Source organism: Trachurus trachurus, assembly GCF_905171665.1.
Source record: "Trachurus trachurus genome assembly, chromosome: 14".
NCBI classification, from domain to species: Eukaryota; Metazoa; Chordata; class Actinopteri; order Carangiformes; family Carangidae; genus Trachurus; species Trachurus trachurus.
Genome location: NC_139903.1, coordinates 16,159,922 through 16,184,044, shown reverse-complemented (window position 1 = coordinate 16,184,044; position 24,123 = coordinate 16,159,922). Strand labels below are relative to the sequence as shown.

Here is a 24,123-nt window from a genome sequence, read left to right as displayed (position 1 = left end):
GGTTATTCTTGAATGACTTTGAGTGGAAATTGGACATTGAAATATTGTCTTTCAGTTGTTCAGTTGTTCATAATTTTCGCTATGAAAAAAAGAAGAACGTCGCACACTCAGCTCCAGTTACGAGACTTAGAGATTTATTTGTCAAATAAATCTCAAAGTCTCATAACTGGAGCTGAGTGTGCGGCGTTCTTCTTTTTCTTAACTTTATCCATCGCCAGCACCTCTAAAATTACATTGTGCGTTGTTCCTCATCCTAACATAATCTTTGCTATAAAGAAGGAGGATGTGTTAGATAAATACACAGAAAGCCCAAATCAGCTCAGACACAAAAAGCTATGGTTGTTGTTCTGCAATACTTGTAATAATATTTCACGTCATAATCTATTTTGCCCTAAACAGACACCTGACACATCTATTCACTCGACTGTGTAACATAAAGAAGATCAGCCTGCCTGATGTGGAACTCACAAAATGGCTGCAGTGTGATGTTCAATTGCATCCGGTAACTTCCCGTCTTAGACAATGTGACAGTGGTGGACGGAGCGAGCGGAGTGTGTATCATGGAGGTTTGGATATTTCTTCTAACTTAGTTAGTCGGTGTGACATTGGCAGGAGATTGAACTCCCTCTCCAGCAGTCAGTGTTTGCAGTGTGAGTCATAAGAGACCATGACTAATCATGAAATAACCTGTCGCATATCTGAGTGAAACTGGCACTGTGTGCTTGTATTTTCCAATCTGTTAAACATAGCTTAGCACAACCCGTGTCTGTTTGCATCCTAATGAGCTATCAGCACGCATTAAATTATCCTGCTACGTGACACTTTACCCAAAGGTTGCGAGAGGTCAGGGGAAGCACTGTCTAGTGGCTTTAAATAATGAACAGGTTTATTTGCGAAGTGCGAATTACTGATTGCCGATAATGTAAATTCTTGAGGCTAATGAGAGCATCAAGGCTCTGGGTACTTACACTGAGAAACACTACTTCAATCTGAACCCTGAAAATAATCCCACAGACAAACTAGCTGCTGTGTAATGTTCCTTGTAATGAAAACTGAATTGTTACCAAGATGTACTGGACAAACAGGCATGGCTGTCTGTAAACAGTAACCTCTGTAATATAAAAGTTATATAGTTTCTGCAGATAAGATAGTCCAAGATGTACCAAAGTGGTGGACTGACAAATATTGCTAAAAATAGAAATTGAAAAGAAACACTAAAAAACAAATGCACAGCATGATGTTTGCTAATGGCTAGTAGCAGACAGAGAAAACAAAATTACTAAAAAGTGAAACACAACAGGAATAAGATGACTCTTAATTAAGAAAGAAAGAAATGCAAATAACTCTAGTGAAAGGATTCTTATTTTGACTTTATTTAAATATGTTGTGAAATATTAAAAGTGGATCTTCGTAGCTGCTTAACTGGCTACGAATCCACTGGTAAATAGATAAATCTGTGTATCTCTGTCGTACCTAAGGCTCCATCTTGAAACACTTTTGTACACGCAGTACAGCTGAATCAAATCACTTACAGTAATGTCAGAGGATTACTAACACTGTTGACACCACTGTGAATTAACACCCCTGTTTGCAGCCGTCGCACACTCTTCACAGATCAGCACTCTGACGAAAAGTGCTGCACTACTTTAACCCCCCAGAGAGGTTTTTTAAAAAAAACACTTACAATAGAGAGTGAAGATCTTTCCTCTGCTCTTATCTTGGATACAAGATAACTTGCTGCACACTACAGGATGTGATGTAACATTACTCTCTATTGCATTGATGCTAAACTGGTCCAAACAGTGTATCGTGTGTTACATAACATTAAAATAATATGTTTAAGTAACATGTGCAAACATGTATCTGAATATTATCCCAACCAGGAGGAATGTTAAATCCATTCAGTCACAGTCGTCCATTTTGAATGCCTTAGGTGCAGCAATAACCAAGATTATTACTATCAAGACAAAACACATCAGTGGGGAGACAGAAGATGATTATACTGCAGCGCTCACACTGTGAGTAACTTCATAAGTGCTCTGTTAGTAATACGTGGTGTGAAAGGCTGTAATTGCATCTCTGTAGTCGTCTCACGCAGGTTTTTAAACAGGCAAATCACGTATTTCATGTACCCCGAGGTTTTCTGTTGTAGCATTGCGTTATGTCAGCGGTGCTAAAAGTAGCGGCTGAAACGTGATGACTTTGGCGTCCCGTCGAATCTGTTAGTGTTTTGAATCTCACCACCGTTTGTGACGAGTGCTTCAGCAGAGGGAAAAGTACACACATCCCACTGAGCAGGCTGCTGGAGATAACTGCACCTCAGCAGCACATTAAGAAAGTTTGAAGTCTGACATGTCAAAGTCTTAAAAAGACCTGCTCACAAAAAAAGTACTACTCCCACGACTGCTAATACTACTCAACTGTGACCTGACTGAGCGGCAGGCTTTGAGATCAAATTTGAAGAAAGTGTGGCCTAAGTCAAATATTTCACAAAATGTCAGTCTCTGTGATGCAACGTGATGTAGACTGTGATGAATGTGAACTGAAAAAAATAAACACAAGAATTTGGAGTAGGATTGATTTAATTAGATGCTATTTATTTATTTTTTATTTATTCCCAAACTGTAAAACTTTGACTGGCCGAGATTACCGAATCACTGATTTTGCTCTGACGAAGTAAAACTCATTAAATGAAATTACGCAGAGGAAGGAAGGAGACAAATTATATCTGCAGAAAAAGACAAATTTCCCTGGCTGCTTACCTGTATGGCAAATTAACAGACGTCAGGTTACATGGTCTAAATAGAAAACTAGTTCTGCCAAATTACTTTTCTTGGTTTGAAGTTCCTCTGTGTTTTATTTAATCGTGTAATGATTGTTTAATTTAGTCATATTTCATTTCTTTTATTGCCATCCTCTGACTTTTAAATGTCAGGAATTCTCCAAAGTGTGAGATCTCATTTACCGCCTTTTGTACCTCTCCTGTCTTGAGACAATTAGCTAATTTGTGCTCTGTTAAATATCAAATAGCAGCAAAACTGATGATTGCAGTTGAGTAAATTGGTGGAGAAAGCCATCTCTTTTATCCCTTGCTCTGTTTTTTTATTTTTTATTTCACATTACTTTGGCGATTTATCAAATATAATTGGGTCAGTTGGCCTTAAATCTACGATGGAATCATCACTGTCCTCAGTTTTTCTTCTTCACACATGCAACCACATTATTTCCTTAACAGCTTAATAAACAGTATGAGTCAATGTGTTAGTGTCACTATGAGGCTCCCAACATCGTGTCCTTGTCCTGTCAAACATTGCTGAATGGATTGAAAAACTTATCTGAGTTGCCGGCCCCTCTCTGAAAACCCATAACATCTTGATAAATTGCAACAGAACATTTTGAGAATAGTGTTTGAGTTTGTGTTTTTTGGGGGCGTCTGAACAGTAACTTTTAGGACACAGCGATGCCCTTTAGAGGATAAACTCTTGAAATACAACACATAAGACAACAAAGATGTTTTTAATGTGAGAAACTGCAAGGACAGAGAAACACAAATGAGCCAAATGTGGCATTATCCCCTCAAGGTGCTTGACTTCCCCTCACATTTGTGTTAGTGTCAAAAGATTTTCACTCATGCCTGAAATGCTAAAAAGCTGTAATAATGCTCTGAGTGGTTAGACATTGACCTGTGGTGGAATTTACCGTAGGACAAATTTGCTTGATTTTTATTTCCACAAAGAACTAGAAAAAATAAGGCATTAAAGCTACCTCTAAGTCACAGGTTCACCTTTATAACCCTGAGAGCTGCCAGTCAGTTTCACAATGCTCAAGCTACCCTGCCTCCGTAATGTAGCTGTGGGGAGCTGTGCCAGCAGCCTTGGACTCAGGGTATCCATATTACTCACACAGGACAGAGATTTGGCAGAGATGATCATTTATGGGGACACACTGTCTCTGTGTTGAACAAAGCTGACAAATCCAGGCTGCTAAGACGACGATGATAGAAAAATCCAAAGATCTTACTTTGTGAGTGGAAAATTGTGCTTGTGCTTGTTAAATTTCTGTATGGATAATTAATCGTGTGTGTTTACTTGAATAGAAAATCAGCTTGTTATCACGAGTTATCCATCCATACGGCTAAAGCATACCCCAGCACACAGCGATCAGCTGCCACGAGTTACATGGATTTGTATGCCCGTAAAATATAGAAATCTCACCAAGCTCATTAAGTCAGATAAGCTGCCAAAAAACTGGCAATAGAAAAAGACGTTGGATGAAGGTTGTTCAGTGTTTGAATTCCAAGCTAATCAATCAAATTAAATATGTGGGCAAATTCATTTACAGTTAGAGGTGCAACCATGTTCACCTAAATCACACAGATGAATTAGAGACAACAGTGGTATATCTGTAGACGAATTAAAGAGCAATGATGTATCACTAATGCCAGCGCTCAAATTCATGTTAAATTCTGGTGTGTTTTGTCTCTTTTTTAAGCAAATGCATTACATTTAAATAATGCATACTAGTATAGGAAAGTGTAGAGAGAGTCTGTAACCACAACTGTACAAAAGAGCACAAACAACAGTTTCACTTAATGGAAAGTGAAAAGGCAACAAGATGAACTGATAAACAACGCAACCAGACATCTGCTTCCACAATATTATTATTAACACAATTATCTGCTGTTAATTGTATGGTTATTGACAATACTGATATATCACAATACCAGCACTGTGAACAAAAGATAACTCTGAGCTTAACTTGCTATTTGCTTCCCTAGGAGGAAAGTTGTGTCTTACATGAAGTTACATGAAACAAAAAGGACCAACTGGTGCAGATCTGCAGCTGGTGGACACAACATACGTATTTGGATGGTGTTATGGTGTTATGGCGTTCAGACACAGACACGGTACATGATGCAGAAGGTGTAGTCACCTCAGAGCGAGTGTTAATAGTGTGAACTGGACCATGGAAGTGGAAGTTAGGACCCGTTAATAATAATTTAACATAGACTTCCTTATGTGGCTGATGATTCAATTCTAGTCCACACACAGCAGGTAAATGTAGGGTCTTGTTTAATGGTGGGTGGGATTTCATTATGTGATATTAAGTGTAAAAAAAAAAGGGAAAGTATCTGCACACTGGGATAATGTTTCAGTATCATGTGTTATTAACAAAGCAGAAGGCAGCGTTCAGCCAGGCCTTGACCGTCTCAAGGTAGCTGTAGAAAATCAATGGAGAGTTGAACCCTATTTCATGATAAGAGCGACCATTCATGGAGTAAATATAGACCCTTTCAGAGAGTATAAACAAAGACAGGTGTGGCTCATTAGAAAACGCTCTGGTACACTAAATGGAATGGAGCCTTAATTAGTATCCTTGGTAACACCTGTATTTGTTTATACTCTCTGAAACGGTCTATATAAGGTCTGACCTGCAGGGGCAATATACCCAAGAAACTCAGTCCTAACTACACTGAACAAAAATATAAATGCAAAACTTTCGTTTTTGCTCTCATTTTTTATGAGCAGAACTCAAAGATCTAACATGTTTTCTATGTACACAAAAGGTCTATTTCTCTCAAATATTGTTCACAAATCTGTCTAGATCTGTGTTAGTGAGCACTTCTCCTTTGCTGAGATAATCCATCCACCTCACAGGTGTGGCATATCAAGATGCTGATTAGACAGCATGAATATTGCACAGGTGTGACCACAATAAAAGGCCACTCTTATCACACAGCACAATGCCACAGATGTTGCAAGTTTTGAGGGAGCATGCGATTGGCATGCTGACTGCAGGAATGTCCACCAGAGCTGTTGCCTGTGAATTGAATGTTCATTTCTCTACCATTAGCCGTCTTCAAAGGCATTTCAGAGAATTTGGCAGTACATCCAACCGGCCTCACAACCGCAGACCACGTGTAGCCACCGCACCAGCCCAGGACCTCCTCATCCAACATGAGGCCACCCGGACAGCTGCTGCAACAACCGGTTTGCATAACCAAAGAATTTATGCACAAACTGTCAGAAACCGTCTCAGGGAAGCTCATCTTGGTGTCTGGGTCTCGACCTGACTGCAGCTTGTCGTCGTAACTGACTTGAGTGGGCAAAATGCTCACATTCGGTGGCTTCTGGCACTTTGGAGAGGTGTTCTCTTCACAGATGAATCACGGTTTTCACTGTACAGGGCAGATGGCAGTGTACAGTATGGCGTTGTGTGGGTGAGCGGTTTGCTGATGTCAACGTTGTGGATCGAGTGGCCCATAGTGGCAGTGGGGTTACGGTATGGGCAGGCGTATGCTATGGACAACGAACACAGGTGCGTTTTATTGATGGCACTTTGAATTACAGTAGATACCGTGACGAGATCCTGAGGCCCATTGTTGTGCCAGATTCATCCACGACCATCACCTCATGTTGCAGCATGATATTGCACGGCTCCACGTCGCAAGGATCTGTAAACAATTCCTGGAAGCTGAAAACATTCCAGGTTTGCATGGACAGCATACTCACCGGACACGTCACCCACTGAGCATCTTTGGGATGCCCTGGTTCGGCGTATACGACAACGTGTTCCAGTTCCTGCCAATATCCAGCAACTTCGCACAGCCATTGAAGAGGAGTGGACCAACACGCCACAGGCCTCAATCAACAGCCTGATCAACTCTATGCGAAGATGTGTTGCACTGCGTGAGGCAAATGGTGGTCACACCAGATACCGACTGGTTTTCTAAGGAACACCTGTGCAATATTCATGCTGTCTAATCAGCATCTTGATATGACATACCTGTGAGGTGGATGGATTATCTCAGCAAAGGAGAAGTGCTCACTAACACAGATTTAGCCAGGTTCATGAAGAATATTTAAGAGAAACAGACCTTTTGCGTACATAGAAAAAGTTTTAGATCTTTGAGTTCAGCTCATGAAAAATGGGAGCAAAAAAAGTTATATTTTTGTTCAGTGTGTTTATTTAGAATTAGTAGTAAATGTAATATCTCTTAAGGGTGCCTTATGTAAGTGTCTTCCAGTCTTCACTCAACAAAACAAGTCCCCAGTGGTGAAAAGCAACACCAACGTCAATTATTGGATGGATGAGTGTATACTAACTTCTTGTCTTGCAAATGCAACAATCGCTGAAGCTCTTGGCAAGTGACCATCACCGTCACCACCACCGCCACCCACCCAAGCTACACTGGGTGCCAAAGAAAACGTACACATTGCACCGTTGATCACATCAATTATCAGAAATTCTTCAAAAATGTGGAATATATCCCTTTATTTATCTTTTTTCTGTTAACAGCAAGTCTGCAGTGTCAGTTTTAAAACTACGAATAAATGAAGGTGTGTGACACAACAAGCATATGAGCTGTGTTGGTTTAAACTACAGTCTGTTGAATAAGTTGAGTCTCACACAAAGAGGGCAATGTTGGTTTTTTGGTGCCATATTGCCACACTGTATCATTTTATTACAAGTCCTGCCATGTATCATTTAAAATAAGTATTTAAATATGCAACAAAATGTTTTTAACTGGCTATATTGTAGCGGTAATGTATTTTTAACTCCTCTAACTTCTCCTCTCTCATCATTACAACTGTGCGTAACTTAAATGTCATTAATTATTTATTTTTTACAACTGCCTCTCTGTGATAATCCACAGGAGGAGTTACATTTTTTAGCAAATATAATTATACAAACGCAATTTAAAAAATACTTATATTGATATACCAAATATGACAGAGGGTTATACTGTATCACTATCATATAGTGATTATCGGCTTTATTACAAATGGTTCAATATGCAAAGGCTCTTTAATACACATCTGTCTGATCCCAGCTTCTCCAGTCCAGACCATTTACTCTATATGGCTCAGACTCACAAGTGTCTCCCAAGTCTATTTCGGGTAGGTCACCATGTTATGAGCAGCAATATGTTTTCTTGAGCCTCGGTCCCGGGGCACGAGATTAAGCCTGAACCTCTATCCTGGATTATCCTTGTGGCCTTTGGGACACAGTCCTAATCATGAATGACTCCACCTGACATGAAGGTCAAAGCCAAAATGGGATTGGATGGAGCACTTACACCCCTCATATTACGTACTTTTGTCGTACTTTACAGTAGGTTTCAATGCAGTGCATGCTCATTTTTACTCACTGTAACCACACGTTTTAAATTGTCAACAAAAAAAATTGTAATAAAGTGTAGAGACCTGAATGACAGTTTCTCTCAGCTAACATACTCTCTACACAGATTCACATAAACCCTGTCTTATGTCCCACAGTGAGAATCCTTTGATAATTACAACTTCTGCAGGATAATTCAAACCTCAGCCAGCTCTTTTGAGGAAATGGAAAACCATTATAGCTCTGACACAAATAAAATTAAGGCTAGATGCTGTGCTTGCTAACTGGCACATGAAATAGAAAAGGAAGACAGCTGCTGTCTGTGCCACGTTACTGTACCTTGCCTGCGTGCCTGGAGGCTACAGGCTCAAGTCTGCCTTTCTTCCATGGGAATTAAACAATTCAAAGGAAATGTAGACTTACAAATGAATAGTGAAGGTGGGTTCCACTCTGCGGATAGCTGACGGGTGCTGGCGCTGCGGTTACGTAAAGCCATGTCAGGTGGAACGTCATGTGTTTATCAAATGTGTGGGGTGCATATTGAATGTGGGCTCACTTGGTTGCGATGGGCGTGGGAGGACACAGCACATGTCATGATTAGACGAGAAGACGGAAGAACAGTTTAATTTGGCTAAAGTCACTGGTTGCCCTTTTAACCTCATGGGAAATTAAATATTACATACAATAGCTGTTTTGTTTTTTAAATGTACTAGCCAATGGCATTTAAGTTAAATAATAATTCTGCATTTGAGTTGGTGGGAGCAGATTGCGACTCATTCAAAAAAGTATATGCATGAATAGATACACTATTATGCACATTTGCACGCACACACACACACACACACACACACACACACACACACACACACACACACACACACACACACACACACACACACACACAAAGGCTGGTAATGAATATGCCAAAACAATCATCTATAACTGCAGAGGTTAACCAGTAATTACACTCTCCATATGTTTACTAGAAGAAGCGCTGAAAATTGAACATCATTATATATGTTGGTGACTTTAGTGATGAAACGATGACCTAGAGGAAATTAGCACAGATGTCTGTATGGCATAGTTGTTAAATTGCTTTCTCTATATGAATATAGATGTAATGAAGCACAAACCAGCTGAGTAGCGTTTTTCTGCTTTGTTCTTTAGCATGATATAATTCTGGCGATCGTCTGACAGGTGAATCTTAGTTTAAAAGAAAAAATGAAAAAAAAAAAACCTCCTTCTTTCTTTTTAATGCTGTTTTCCGTTTTAATGCTGTTTTCTGTGGGGATGCACCTTCTTGAGTGTTACACAGACGTGAAAGAAAACTAAGGTGGGAGGGGTGGATTATTTTCGAGGCTCTTACGCTGGCGAGATAAACAAAGCAGCGAATTGTGGCAAGGATGAGACAGGCTTTATAGTGAATACTGATGGTTATAAAACCCTTGTCCTGCCTGGATATTTGTTTGTGTTTTCACATTATTGTGAAATTTTCCATCTGCTTTAATGACTTGAGTGATGGCTCAATATGAAGCATGAGACCTGTTATTTCCTCTGCGTTGGACTGATGCATTGGTTTGACCTTTGATACTGGGCAGCCATGCCATTTACCGTGATTGAGAGTCTCTAGCTGAAAACTCAAAATGCTGCAATGACCTGTATTTTTCCTGATAATCAAATATTTACCCTCAATTGCTCAATAATAATCTTGCAAATGCAGGAGTATTTCCTTTGAGTTCCTGCTGTAAATGCACCGGTGGAGTTCATGCTGTTTTTAAGCCCGTAATCTGAGAGCGTTTTCACATCAAGTCCAGTCGCCGTACCGCCCCTCTCCACCGCCCCGCTACTCCGCTTTTGTTCCATAGTCGAGTAGCACTGTATTTGTGCACTCTCTGATACAGCAGGTGGCAGTACGCACCCTGTCGGCTAATATACTTCCAAGAAATGCAAAGAAGAGTATTGCTGACAGTAATAATCGCACCTGACACAAACTGTACCTGAGATCAGCTTTTCATGTGGATTTGTATGTGGATCAATGAACTGTGCAGTGCAAAGTGTTCAATAATCAAACCAACTGGACTTTGAGATCAATTGTTCTCAGGTTGCGCCTCAGGCCCCTGATGTGAAAGTCTGTGTCTCTTTTGCAGAAAGAAAAACATGTCAGGAGGAAATAGAGACTGAACATGGAAATTTTAGGGATATAAAAATCAAAGATTTAAAATATTTACTGTTTGCAGTAAGAAAACTGCAAAAAGTTGGGATCTACAAGGCATAAACATATTGACGGAGCTGTGTTCATATAGTATGTCACTTAAAATTGACAAGGTCTGTATTCAATATCCTTCAGAAAGTCAGATATCGCCTCCATCTCTGGTAACAAACACTGCTGTAAATGCATTTACGTCTGAATCACTTGTGTTGTGAAGGTTTAGCCTCAGGCAGCCATTTGAAATTCTCTCTAAGATGATGTGATGTGCATGAATCTGTCTACAGTTACACAAAATATAAAAATCCAAAGGGAAATATCAAGATGGTTTTCACAAAATGCTGGGAACTGTAAATACGAAGTGGCCTTCGAGTGTATGACTGAATGTTGATCAACTGGAAATCAACATGTAATCTGTCTCAATGGGAATCTTTATCAAGTTAAATTAAGGTGAACATGTTTTTTATATTTATTTTGCTTTCACAGCTGCCAACAACAGTGAAATAGACATGAAAGGTATCAAAAAAGCTTAGTATCGATAATTGTTAGTAAAAAGAAAAAAGGTCAACAGAGTGAAGTCATGCGGTCATAGGAAAATGCTGAAAAAGAAGAGTCTTTTACTCTACTTGCCTTGACAAACTATTATTTTCTATGATGATCCAATGTGTTATACAGGAATAATAGTAAACAGCAGCATGTTGAGGTCTTTTATTGCCCCAGTGCTGAGTTATTTTTCACAGACTGAACTGTATTAGTTCCTATCTGAGGTGCAGCTCTAAAGGTTTTAACAGAGCGGAGAAAGACAAGAGGTGTGAGCTCAGGCAGCTCTGCTGTCCATCCGCCATGTTGCCCTCTCGGTCACGCAGACAGCAGCACGACAGCCTTGACAAGGGCAGGATGTACAGTATTGAGGACAAACTATTGATTTGCACGTTGAATCGATAAATTAGAGCAGAAAGCTGATTTGGCTGCAGGTTAGGCCTGTAACAATGAAACGCAAGCAGATGGAGGAGGAGAGCAGGTTGTTGATGAGGCCAAGCAGATGACTGTGCTGTGCATCTGCTCCAGCAGGTACATTATTTAGTGCCTTAGCTTCTCCAGGAGTCGTCAACGGTGTTGGAAATGGCTCTGCTGTTGTACAGCATATCCACTTCCTGTAAATTTGGCTCTGTCACCGTGGTTATCACAGTAACGTGTCTGTGTGTAATGTTCCTTTCCTCTTTTAAAGCAATACCACAGAACAGCACGTTTCGATAATGATTACCACTAAGACACAATTAATGCAGTTATTCTAAACGATTCTGCAGCAAATGAAGCTTAACTTGCCATGACCACCGGACCAATGAGCTTAATCTCTTGCCATTATAAGTATGAAAAGCTTCTGGTAAAAGTCTGGCTCTATTATTTTGGACACTGAGGCCTCTTTATAAGCAATCAGACAAGAGGTTTTTCAAAAACGGAGCTATCAAAGTGTCATGTGCAATTAGTGTGAACCCCCCTTCCTTCAGCGAGGAATACAGTTAACAAACATGTACTCAAATGCATCTGTTAAATAGTTAATGTTGGTGGTTGAGAGTGTAAGACCACGACATGGAGACATGTTTCCCGTCACATTACTTTTCCTTGTGAGTGTGAGACCATGTAAAAGGAAAGAAAAAAAAAACAGAGAGCAACAGTATCACTTAAGCTGTGTAAGTTATTGTTGGAAAAAGAAAAGCCTCATTTTCACCAAGGACTGTGTAATGTTTGAAATACTTTAAAAGCTTTTAAAAGCTTTATCCAGTGGCCACTATTGAATGATTTGGATTATTATCCAAAGAGTCTTCAGATTGATTGATTTTCTACCTTTGAGGCAGCAACTGGTTTCAATTCATTTGCAAACAACGAGCGATCAATCACAGCGGAGATCAAGTCTCCCCTGAATGGTGTCTCAGTTATGTCACTTTTTGTGTGGTTGTGCAGTCGTGAGAGCAGATTGATCTTGAAGGTTTGCGGCTTGTTCAAGCAAAAGCAATCAAACACTTTAGGCCAACAGAGGATTAAAGGAATGAGAAAGAAAACAAAATATTTCAGATATACAAAACCGTCTTTGTGTTTTTCTCCTTTTGTTTGTGTAATACCACATACTGTTACCTCTTTGGAGCTCTGAAATCCTTCAAAGGAAACAATCCAAGAGGACAAACATCTATTTTTTTTTTTTTTACTGACAAGCGAGAACACAGGTAGATATTTCATTATTATTATCATAATTATTATCATTATTAACTTTAAGGCTCCACAAGCCAAAAATGGGTTAAGGGGTCTAAGATAAAGCCAAACCTTTTGTCTTACAGTATCTCCTGAACAGCTCAAGTTTTGGTTACAGTGTTTTCCTCAACAGTCGTGACAAACTGGCCAACCAGTTAACACCAGGCCGCCCTGACGCCCACTGTTAGTGGCTCTGAAAGGCCACACTTTAATCTAATCTGTGAAGACATCTGTCACGATGCATTGTTACAACCTTAAAACCAACAGTGTGTCTCTCCAATTGTTTTTTCTAAAGGCAATTGACTTTTTTTTTTTTAAACTGGTGATTATTTATTCAGTGTTGGGGTCTGATCATTATCGCTATTGTATCTAGTTTTTGATTGAAAAACCCCCCCACAGTTGCACCCACTCAGGAGTAAAACATCTGTACTTACGGTCACTGCAGAACGGCCCCCCATAGGTGGTCATGGTGCAGTCACAGGAGAAACCCTCCCACAGCTGCAGACACACACCCTGGTGGTGGCAGGAGTCCTCTGTGCAGGTGGTGCTGGGACCTGCAGGGCAGTGACAGCAGATTTATCAGCTGCCTTCTCTCTGTGCCATAATTATTCATCTTCACCACTATATTATGATTATTACTACTACAATTGTATCTTATAACTATAATACATTTTAGTCTCAAAATAAACCTTTCAGATTAAGCTTGTTGTTAAAGGGATAGTAGTATTTTTTTTAAGTGGGGTTGTATGATCTACAAATAGCCCCGAAGTACTTTAATTGCAGTAGAAGACTCTCTGCACTCCTCCCGGTAGCAACATCAGCCCATTCTTTTTTCAGGTAAAACCTCTTTTAGGCTGCGAAAAGTTTCTTTCGGTCTGTTCACAACACTGTATGTTGTAAATCTCTGGGCAGGGCTATGGGCTGGCGTTGCTAACGGGAGGAGTGCAGAGAGTCTTCTACTGCAATTAAAGTACTTAGGGGCTATTTGTAGATCATACAACCCCACTTAAAAAAATGCTACTATCCCTTTAAGTCTTGCCTGCTAGAATAAAGGTTAAATAAATAAATGGTCTTTAAAAAAAAACAATCACAGTCATTATGAATTTCCAGTTCATGCTGGAGATGCCACTATGGAGCCACAATCACTAACCATCAAATCTCCTCACCGATTCGTCGTGCCGCCGTAAAAGCAAATTTGCTCACTCATGTTACAAAGGGGAAGACGCCTTTTGATTTCTGAGACTCCATGACCTTTACCAAAGTGTCACCCTCAGGCAAAAAATTTGGGTTCACTTATGTAACAATTCTGCCATAATCAGTGCAATGTTTCCTGTTAAGGTAATGGCTACCTGGGGAGATGATTAAGCCTCGACAGAACGCCATGCTCCACCGAGAGCTTTCTTGTTTGATTAGAGCTTGACAAAAGCAGCTGGATTTCTTGACTGCAGTGATATTAGTACTAATTGTTAGTGTGTGTAATCAGAACTATTGAAACCTGAAACTGTGTTTGCTAAGCCGGTCACAATGGAGTATCTGACCAACCTGTTAGCCTGACAAATGTGGTGTTGAGAGAGTCGGTTGTTTTAGACTCTGATTTATCTCCAACCTGTCATGAGGAAATCTGACTGTAGGGATGATACACAGAGTGATTCATGCTCCCTCACCTCCGCAGCCTCGCTCCACCTCCCCCACCTTGTAGAGGGCGTCTGCCAGCAGTTCAGGGAGTCTTCCATTCAAGTCCATAGATGCTAGACAGCCCTTGTATCCTTCCCGGGATGCTATTAATCTGGGCAGGCTGCCGTACATGCTTTTCCCAAGACCACCAATGTACAGCTCCCCTGTAAGGAACAGGAGTCGGTTCAGAAGAAGGATCTCTTTTGCAAAACTACGTTGGTGCATGCCCTAAAACACAGACTGAATGTGCAGCTAATGCTCACAGGAAAAGATAGAAATTAGCAAGTGACTAAACTGAAGGTGTATGCGAGTATTGTGAAAATCCAAGAATAATCCCTGAGTAGCCACTTTATTAGATACAATTGTACAAATTAATGCAACTGTTCTGCCTTTTATTTCATAGATGTGTTATTTTAATTATACTGTATGTCTGTGGATATTTTCATTCAACCAGGTCATTGTTATCTCTGGGCAACAATTGAATCGAAGGCAACTGGACTTGTATTTGTCTAGGAAGATGTTTCGCCTCTTATTCAAGGGACTGACTGCAGGATGTTTCTAAGCTGATGTACTCTTCATTATAATTATAAAGTTCAATTACAGAATAAATGTAATTGTAATCTAATACCAGTTACCTTTTAAATCCAGGTTGCGGGCTCCATTGGTGTGTTGGGTGACGGTGCGGGTATCGATCTTGAGGATGTGCATGTTGTTGTTGTCACGGGAGATCACCACGTTGTGCCACAGGTTGTCGTTGAGCGGTTTGTCAGAGTTTCCCTTCATGAGCGACGGCCCGTTTCCCAGGTCAAAAACATAGTGAATGTACCTACAGGACAGGACAATGCAGATGCACACACTCACTTTGTCTTATCTTGGTTTTTTTGTTTGTTTGTTTTTTACACACAAGACATTTACAAGCTTCAGATTTATTTAAAAAAAAACTCAAAAAAATCACGAGTTAGATGTGTTGCGTTGTTACGTGTTTACATGATCTTTCACCTGATTCTGGTGACAGTTGTGAACTGTTCTTTACCAAAGGCAGAGATTTTTAAGTGCTTTGTTGTTGTTCAAATAAATAAACAGTGAATCAAAGTAAATACCCACAGCTAGGCCTTAGGCGTAGCATCATGATATTAAATCTCAGAGTGCACTGTCAAAAACTAAATCTTCTCTGAATCAAAGTTAAGCAGCATCCATGACAAAGCTGCTTCACTTCACAGATAAAACTGAGCAGCCAGAAAAACTTTGACAGGAGTGTTGGAAGCCATTTTTTTGTGCCTGTGTTGTCTGTGAGAGCTTCTGCTGCAGGCTGCGGAGCTGAACAAGGCATGCTGCTGCTGCTGCTGCTGCTGCCTAATTACTGGGAGAAAGCCTGTGCACAGTTTGACAGTGGGGCGCTGCAATTCTTGCTTTGCTTGCTCTGTTTTGACAAATTTTTTCTGCAATTCTCTCTGTAAAAAAAATGTGTTTTTACATGAATAAAACATTTGTGACTGAGTCAAGCTGCTAAATGTGCTTGAGCAGGTCTGAGCATGAGAATGACACTTGTTCACTGGTAACAGCAGCTATTGTTTTTGCACTCTGTTTCCACTCACTGTGTTTCTCCCTTTAACAAAAATAAGTCATGATGAGCAAATGTTTTTAAAGCTATTTGTGTCTCTCCTCGGCGCTGCAGCCTGATGGATTTAAGATGTGAATTATGATAAGGTGATTTTGGGCCAAAAGATAACAAACGCTCCTATTCACATGGTCTGAGATTCACAACAGAAATATTCTTTGCACTGGCTGTAGACTGAACAAGTTGTTCTTCTTCCAAAGACCCCCTGCTATCTTCCCACAGCTCAGGCCCGAATGCATTATATAAACACCCAAGCACTTACCCTTTCACCAGCTCCACTACGATGAAGTCACTACCATCCCCTGAGTTGTAAAGTATCAGGCCGTCGGGACTGGTGGTCTTGAACTGGAAGAAAAGGTGCATGGAGGCGTAGGCCTGTAAAGTAGAGAAGGCCAAGTAGCTGGCTTGAGTTATAAAAGTTACAGGATTGGCCACGATGTGCCTCATGCCAAACCGAGCATTCAGCTCGCAGTAGGAGATGTCTCCGTTCTTGCACTGGTCTAGATACAGCATCCCATTGAAGGAGAGAGCTTGCAAGTGGCCGATGAAGTTGGAGGGCATCACGGAGATGAAACGTCGCTCTGTCATGATCCCTGTCTCAATGTTGTTGAATTCCAGCCGGGTGTGGGCGCCCGTCATGTGGCCTGTAGAGCAAAAAAAACACAAACAAAAAAAGGAAAAAAAAAACAGCAATGCAGTTTGAAATGCAAATATCTCAGAATATCTGTGGCTGTGACACTGCAGCTCCTTCAGTCCTCATGTACCTTCCACAGTCACATTGTCCACAGAGAGCTGCAGGTTCTTCCCCCGTCGCACCACCTTCACCGTGTGCCACTCATTGTCATTCATCTTCTCGCCTACCAGGAGTATCTCTGGTCCCTTGCCTAAGAGGAGAAACGCATCAAGTGATAATCACACCAAATCAGCTCGGTACACTTTTTCCACACGAGGCTCTCAACATGAGAAGCACTCTCTCCTCAGGGTGCATACGCTAATTCCCTTTCAGACTCACTCACACACATACGGCCCTCAACGCTTACCTGCTACTGATCATTTGCATTTGCTAAAAGGAGAAATGAGAGAAATAAGTGACAATAGGAGCTCCTGTTCTGAGAGACTGACTATGTAAAATGAATTCTCTACTGAGATAGCATGACGCATACTGCTCTTTATAGTGGCGTTTGATTGATGTCTGCCTGGGAATTATGTTAGGTATTATCTAAAGGCTTGGCTCAAACACACAGCTTTAAGTTTCAGCATTTCTTCACTATCCCTCTGCCTTTTCGCTGGTTTCAAAATAGGTCACAGTGCAGAAGCTTGCCACTGCAGCACCGTCATCCTGAATCAGTGCCTATGCAACAGGCCGACACGGCAGTTCAAAGGAGTTCTGACATCGCTTGGGAAACTAATTGGCCATGCCTAAGCTGACTGCGCCTTTAGGGGTTTGTCTGTCTAATTGAGCTCAGGGTGCAGGAGAATTACAGGGGACGTACAGAGGGCAATAAATGGAAAACATCAACGGGTTTCCGAGCACATCACTGTTTCATCCTCGGGGAAATAATACTGCGACTGGAGACTTTGTCCAGGTCTGCATATCAAGTGTCTTTTCTGAGCACCGCATGATACCACCATCCACCTGCTGAATATTGACTGCGCGCGCCAGACAGATCAATCCCATCAAATCCTGCTCCCTCTGTATCTGATGGATTTACTTGGATAATGGAAAACAAGCCACTCGCTGGTATAATGTCCAGAAAAAAAAAAAAGTGTTTGCCTTGTAAATGTCCATCAGAAAAAGAGGCGTGGACAAGGTTTACTCTAATGAAACAGGAGATGTTGGGATGCTGCAGTTCATCTTATCTGTAGGGAGGAATCCCTGCCTCATGTCATGGACTAAACCCAAACTTTATAATAACCCACTGATGTAGAAAAGCTGTGAGAGCTCTTGTGAGGAAAGTGAGGGATGTTCTTGTTTTTGTTGTATGAATTATATATAAACATGTATCTCTTTGATACTCGTATACTCATTAAAAGGGAATTCCAGCAATTTTACACATCAAACTCTGTTTACAGGTCTTGTGGAGCTACACTACCGCATATGTGGAAAAAAACAAAAACAAAACAAAGTTGTTTCAAGGCTTTTTTGCGACTCCTGTGGGAGCTGAGCAGCAGAATTTGGTAAATTGCTTCGAGTGATGTCACTTGAGTCGGCCTCAGCTGGGGGTGAAGACTACGAGTCTTGAAATGAAAAGAGAAACTCAGCGGGTGTGGCATTAAAAAGAAGTAAGCCACTGAACCTCTGTAGACGGTGGCTCCAGGCTACGCTAGCTGCTAGTAGTATGTCTCTACAGTAAATTCACCACCAGCTCTCACAAAGCATTGTGGGTAATGTAGGAAGAATGTGTGGAATTAAAAATGACAGATAGCTGATACAGCTGCACTGATTTGAATCATTATAAAACAATGTCCTACAGTAACAGCGCAGGCTGCATTCCTTTAATCGAGACGCTTAATAGTTATTTGTAGAATCTAACAGCTGTAGCAGACATAGTATAATTAGTATTATTCTCTGGAGAGTAAATACAAATAAAGCACCCGAGGTAAACATGACACTACATTGTGATCTATCTCTAACACTGCAGAGGCTGGTAAAATGGTGGAATATAATATGTATTCACACAGACATCTGACTGTAAACCCTTTGAAATGTGTGCTCCATCCTAAGTACCTTTGCTTCACGGGCTCAGCTTCCAGAGGCTCGAGAGCGAGGCGCACATGTAAAGAGTCTATTTTCTCCAGTTTGATCCTCAGTTAAAATTGAATTCGATTAATATTTTCAAACAAGGATAACTTCAAAGGCACGGTGCGGTTATACAGGTCAGCATTATGGGTGAGCTGAGGCTTTTGAATGCAGGATGTGCGCATTAATCAAAGCATGTTATGGTAATTCTGTAATTTTGCAGAACAAATGCCTCATTTCAAAAGTGTGCAGTGTAGCATTATTCCCCCATCGGAGAGAATTACTCAAGAGCACTGCAGCAACATTTGTTCTTACTAGCTATTACCCTCCCACAGTGGATCCAGTTGTGGACAGCTTCCAAGCAGCTGCTGCAGACGGGCTGTCTCTTTGATTCCTTCAGAAAACAACTACACTCACATGAACGCCTCACCTAAGAAATCTCAATTCTCGGTCTCATTATCGGGTTTTTCTGGCTAATCCTAAAATTCACAATCAGTCTGTGGTGCGGACTGCGATTCTCCCCACTGATGGCATCCACTGAACTGTGGTTGCCTAAATCATTTAGGCAGATAATTGTGCAATTTAAAATTTGGCTCCATTTTCTATTATCAAGCGCAAAATCTATTTAGAAGCCATTCATCATCACATCTGCAGCACAAAGCTCTTCAGAGGTCACTGGTGTAGCATACATATATAATATAATTGATCGGGAGGATGATTAATTTTGACACAGACACGACTGTACACAGCTTTCTGGGAACTGTGCATGATGGTACAATGCCATCTAGTGGCAGACAAGGCAATGTGTTGAGCAGATATACGAGTACATATAGAACATAAGAGTACAGGCTTTCTTTGTTAATCGATGTTCAGTTTATTTCCCTCTTATTGTGATCTGCATCATGATGTATCTGTCTATTTTACTTTTAAATGGACCTTCTAAAAATAGCTGCTCTTGCTCTCCTGCTGTTGGGATATTCTGGTTTACAGAGACGGTACTGTCCACACACACGCACACAAACACACACATGCTACTCACCTTCATTAAAACATTGTCATCTATTAATTTACACTGCATTTTCAGTTTACTTATTTCATTTTAGTCAAGTGAAGTAGTTGTTTCACCTCAGCGTTTGCTCAGAAAGAGATAAAACCACCAACTTTGCACTCGGTGGACAACCCACTGTACCGTTGTGCCACTGCCCTCCACCTCCCCCCTCCAAGTATAATGAACTGTTGCTTAGGCTCAAACGTGTGTCGTAAATCAGTTGTGACAGTTAAACTGTCCCTTTTTACTCTGCAGCCTTTATATCTGGCGCTCCGATCAATAGATTAACATGAGACAAAATGACATAACGGACTGAGGTATTGATTTTTCTATTATGCATGCGTAATATCAAAATGTGTTTGAAAGTACAGTACATAAACTGATGTTGCCATGGTTCCCTTCATGTCAGGTTATTATAAATACTATGTAATGACTAATGTTCAGGCATCTTTCTAAATCACTGAAAAATTGAAAATTAACTGTTTGATGATTTATTTTACAGGAGCCAGGAATAATTCATACGTGAGGGGTTGAAATGAGCTTTCAGGCAGCACTCGACTGCAGTGATAACGCTTAGGAGCATTCATAAGCCTCCTCTGTATTGGATGATCAGTATCAGAGAGACGTTCACCTCTCCACTGGCGAACAGCGTTTATCTATTTCTCACTCTACTCTGACCCAAACTTAAATTGCCTGTCTCTCACTATCAGGCGAGAGCAATAATCTACATCATAACTTCCAACATCATCACACCACAATGTAAAGTACCACTCCACTTCAGAGGAGTTTAGGAGTTACCAGTCAGAGTGTTTGGATGAACTCCTTTCAGGGGATTTAAGACATTTTATACATTCATACAACTTATCCAATTGGCATTTTATATTCTAGTCTGCTCTAGGATGCCTTAAATAGCGGGAATATGTGGTGTGCAAATAGAAGCTGAAAAACTGATGTCTGGTGATTAAATTTTCTTTAAGAGGATATATTCTACCTCAGTTTCTCTCCTAAAATAGGAAGAATTGGCTGCAACAGACTGTACTATCTCACACACCTTTCATCATTTAAGCAAACAGTCTCTCTGATAGCTGACAGCCTTGCCTCATCTTCATCTATTGATTAAGTTTCCTCTCAGTCTTGCAGCTGCAGTGTGATTACCCAGTAACAAAATCAGCATTTTCTCCAAACTGAGACCGAGCACTGCGCTTCTCCCTATAGATAATTGCTGATTGAACTCTAACCAATTAACAAGCTCTGTTAATCAGTCACAGGCAAATTAATGGCAGAATTATTGGCAGCACAACAGCAGACTGTTGCATGTCAGATTTAGCTGCTTTTAAATGGAGCACTATTAATTTGCCCTAATGGGACAACGTGTCATTTAAACTGTTACTAAAGTGTGAATTTCATGAGTGCTGCACAGCAAAAGGATGCAACTCTATTGAAGCGTACAACTGTTTGCCACCGTGGAGTCTCAGTCACGTTCTTATCTTTGTAATGGTGCTCGTGAGCAGCGACAGTAAACAAGGAGAATTGTGTGGCAGAATAAATGAATTACGCTGTGTGTTTCATGAGGGAATAGAGGGAGAGGCACATGATCATACCACAGTGCATGTACGTACTCTAAATCATGTTACAGTAAATAATCATAGGAGACACTTACTGAGATTACAGTCTATCCTGATACAATCTGGTGAGAGAGAGAGTGAGATGGTGAGATTAAAAGAAAAAAAGAACAGCACAAAAGAGGAGAATATTTCACATCCTTCAAGGTACATTCTGCAGACAGTTCAGTGCTTTTCAGAGCCCACCATCCGGGGACAGCCTTGAGAGTCTAAACCGCCACTTTCCTCCCTGTAGTGAACATAACATTAGAAAAGAAATGAGCGCCGAGTGAAAGGGAAACCTCAGCGTGTGTCTGGCTCTGCTGGAGGGACAATAGACCAGATCAAAGTTGGGGATCAATAAGAGTTTTATTGACCATAAAAGTAGAGGTGCATTGGTATTATTTTTAGCAGAGGGTATCGGGCCACTAACATTCAGCATCGACAAACAAATTTGACTGTTACAGATGTCACCGCTGATTTTGTTTTACTGACAATGCGCTCGGGGGTGATTTACAGTAGCGAGCACGCTCTGCTGTGGCGAGGAAACGTGACTGAAGCTAAATGAAAAATGTAACTTGTTCTACATCTGACTGTCGCTCATGATAAAACTTTTAACATTGTAAGTGGGAAAATAAAAAACAAAAAATCTTAAAGCTAATCAACCAAAGCAGCACAATGATTCATGTGTCTGAACAACTGCAATTAAGCAATTACTAGAATTATATACAATTTGCAATGAATGGCCAGTTTCCTAATGGATCTAATCATTTCAGGTGTTTTGTGGCTTTTCATATTCTATTTATGAGAGTAGCCTCGTTGCATTCATTAGTCATACAGACATTATAAAACTCATGAATTTAACAGAAATCTATATTGAAGTTTATGAACGTGTGATTTAGGAAATTTTAACTGTTTGGAAAATTTGACACCAGTGCACCAATGAACCTCTACTCAAACGTCCAAACCTTGATCTTCACTCTTAAACCTCGGCAGCTGTTAAGTGAAGCGATGCAGTCTGCTGCTTGTTCTGCAGGCCTGACAGTGATATATTTTCCATGTTAAATACAGAGGAAAAGGGCGATTTGCACAACCTGCAGCCACAATGAAAGCTTACACCAGGAAAGAAATGACAACAGCACAAATGTGATGCACTGCTAACATTTTCTCATGTCTACAACAGCTAATATCTCCAAAGTCCACCTGCAGCATTTAAATGTCTGGGCTAAAGAAATGGGATTCACCTGCTCATCGCTTCCATGTCCCGAATAATGAAACCAATTTAGCCAACTGGACATGAACGTACTGGTGTAAGTCATGTGGCTGAGGGGTGCTCTCAAGCTGTCAACCATCACAGAGCAGTGGATACAGACAGCCAGAGACCAGAGTAACTTTTGTGCTGCAAGTATGTGTGCATGTGCATGTGTGTGAGTGTGTGTGTGGATGTGTGTGTCCGTTTATCCCTGGCACCCTGTGCTCAGCGAAGCAACTCTAAACTGGACAGGCCACTAAATGTGCGGGGCGGGAACGACAATGGTCACGTCTGTGGCGTGAGCAGCCTGAGTGGTAATATCTCAGCATAATGACGGTTCTGGTCTCTGACTGCCTTCTCCTTGAACTGCAGACAAGCCATTGAAGGGCTGAAAGAGCCGAGACGGTCAGATGGGACCTGACCACTGGATGAACTGAGAGAGAGAGAGAGAGAGAGAGAGAGAGAGAGAGAGCAAGGGAGGGAGAGGGAGAGAGAGAGAGAGAATATACACACACCTACAGTTGCTTGAAAAAAATGTACTCAAATGGGTCTTGGAGATAGATTTTTGATTTTCTATTTTCGATAGAGCACTCTTGATGTCTTTTACCAGTGGATGAGTTTTTTTTTTTTTTTTTTACAATACATTATGTTTTTCCATGGGAACAGGTGATATTTCTCTCACTGGTGTGTAAAAATACACACGAGGTTACTGTATAATCATCAAGGTTTATGATTGAATTGTGGCTTCTGAGACCTTTGCTGCATGTCATACTGTACTCCTGTCCTGTCCATGTATATCTGCTGTCTGCCTCTGTTTTGACATGTTTTGTTGTGTTTGGAAATGTGACAGCACAAAGACAAAAGCTAAAAAAACATTTGATCTCTTCTTCCTTCAGCTTTTCTGTCCAACCTAAAATAAAACTGTGCTGTCAGGTGTCGTCCTGGTGGTTTAGTGGTTACGATGCATTGGCTGTCAGACGAAGACAACACACAGAGTTGGGTAATATTGTCAAAAATACTATATCAATATTTCTGTCTTGTTGAATAATGTTAAAGGGGAACGCATTTAGCATGTTTGTTAGGCTTTAACACGCTTTGGTGAGTAACAGAAACATGTTCTCCACAGGAGGCCTGTAATTTGATATGCAAGGGGCATATTCATTTGGATTTGGATTAAATGGTTCTACACTATTATTTATTTTCAGATCAATAACTTGGTACCCCCCGCAGTGGGCATGTTATAACATATACACTTCAACAATTCAACAGTGTTGTATATTGGACCATTTCTCTGCAAGGCAACCAGTGGAGAATCCAGAAAGTCACTGTCTATGGTCTAAAACGGTTATCTGTCCCTTAAGCGCAAAATAGATCAGTAACAGATTTTAAATACTGACTCGTATACTGACTGGCTGTTTCACATATCGGCCACAGATATGAGTCTTCTTTTCTATCTCTCTGCCAGACAGCTGATAAGTGTACTGTAGGTCAAACTATTTCTTTAAATCACATCTATAAACCATTATTAAACTCAAAGTGACATTTCTCTGAAATCCATCTGATATGATGAATGAAACAGTCACTTTAAAGGTCAAATTTTTTTTTGAGTTGATTTT

At 40.7% G+C, this 24,123-nt stretch overlaps 1 protein-coding gene across 1 annotated transcript in view; it reads right to left on the bottom strand.

The window, feature by feature from the left end:
• The window catches only part of nrxn2a (neurexin 2a), a gene marked incomplete at both ends in the record, with an annotated part of 86,806 nt that overhangs the window by 37,962 nt on the left and 24,721 nt on the right, over nucleotides 1-24,123 (bottom strand). Inside the window, 6 exons of the mRNA XM_083987395.1 lie at nucleotides 13,009-13,128; nucleotides 14,239-14,412; nucleotides 14,884-15,074; nucleotides 16,129-16,510; nucleotides 16,631-16,750; nucleotides 21,315-21,341. Coding sequence (XP_083843521.1) covers nucleotides 13,009-13,128; nucleotides 14,239-14,412; nucleotides 14,884-15,074; nucleotides 16,129-16,510; nucleotides 16,631-16,750; nucleotides 21,315-21,341 — 1,014 coding nt within the window. The remainder of the gene's footprint in view (nucleotides 1-13,008; nucleotides 13,129-14,238; nucleotides 14,413-14,883; nucleotides 15,075-16,128; nucleotides 16,511-16,630; nucleotides 16,751-21,314; nucleotides 21,342-24,123) is intronic.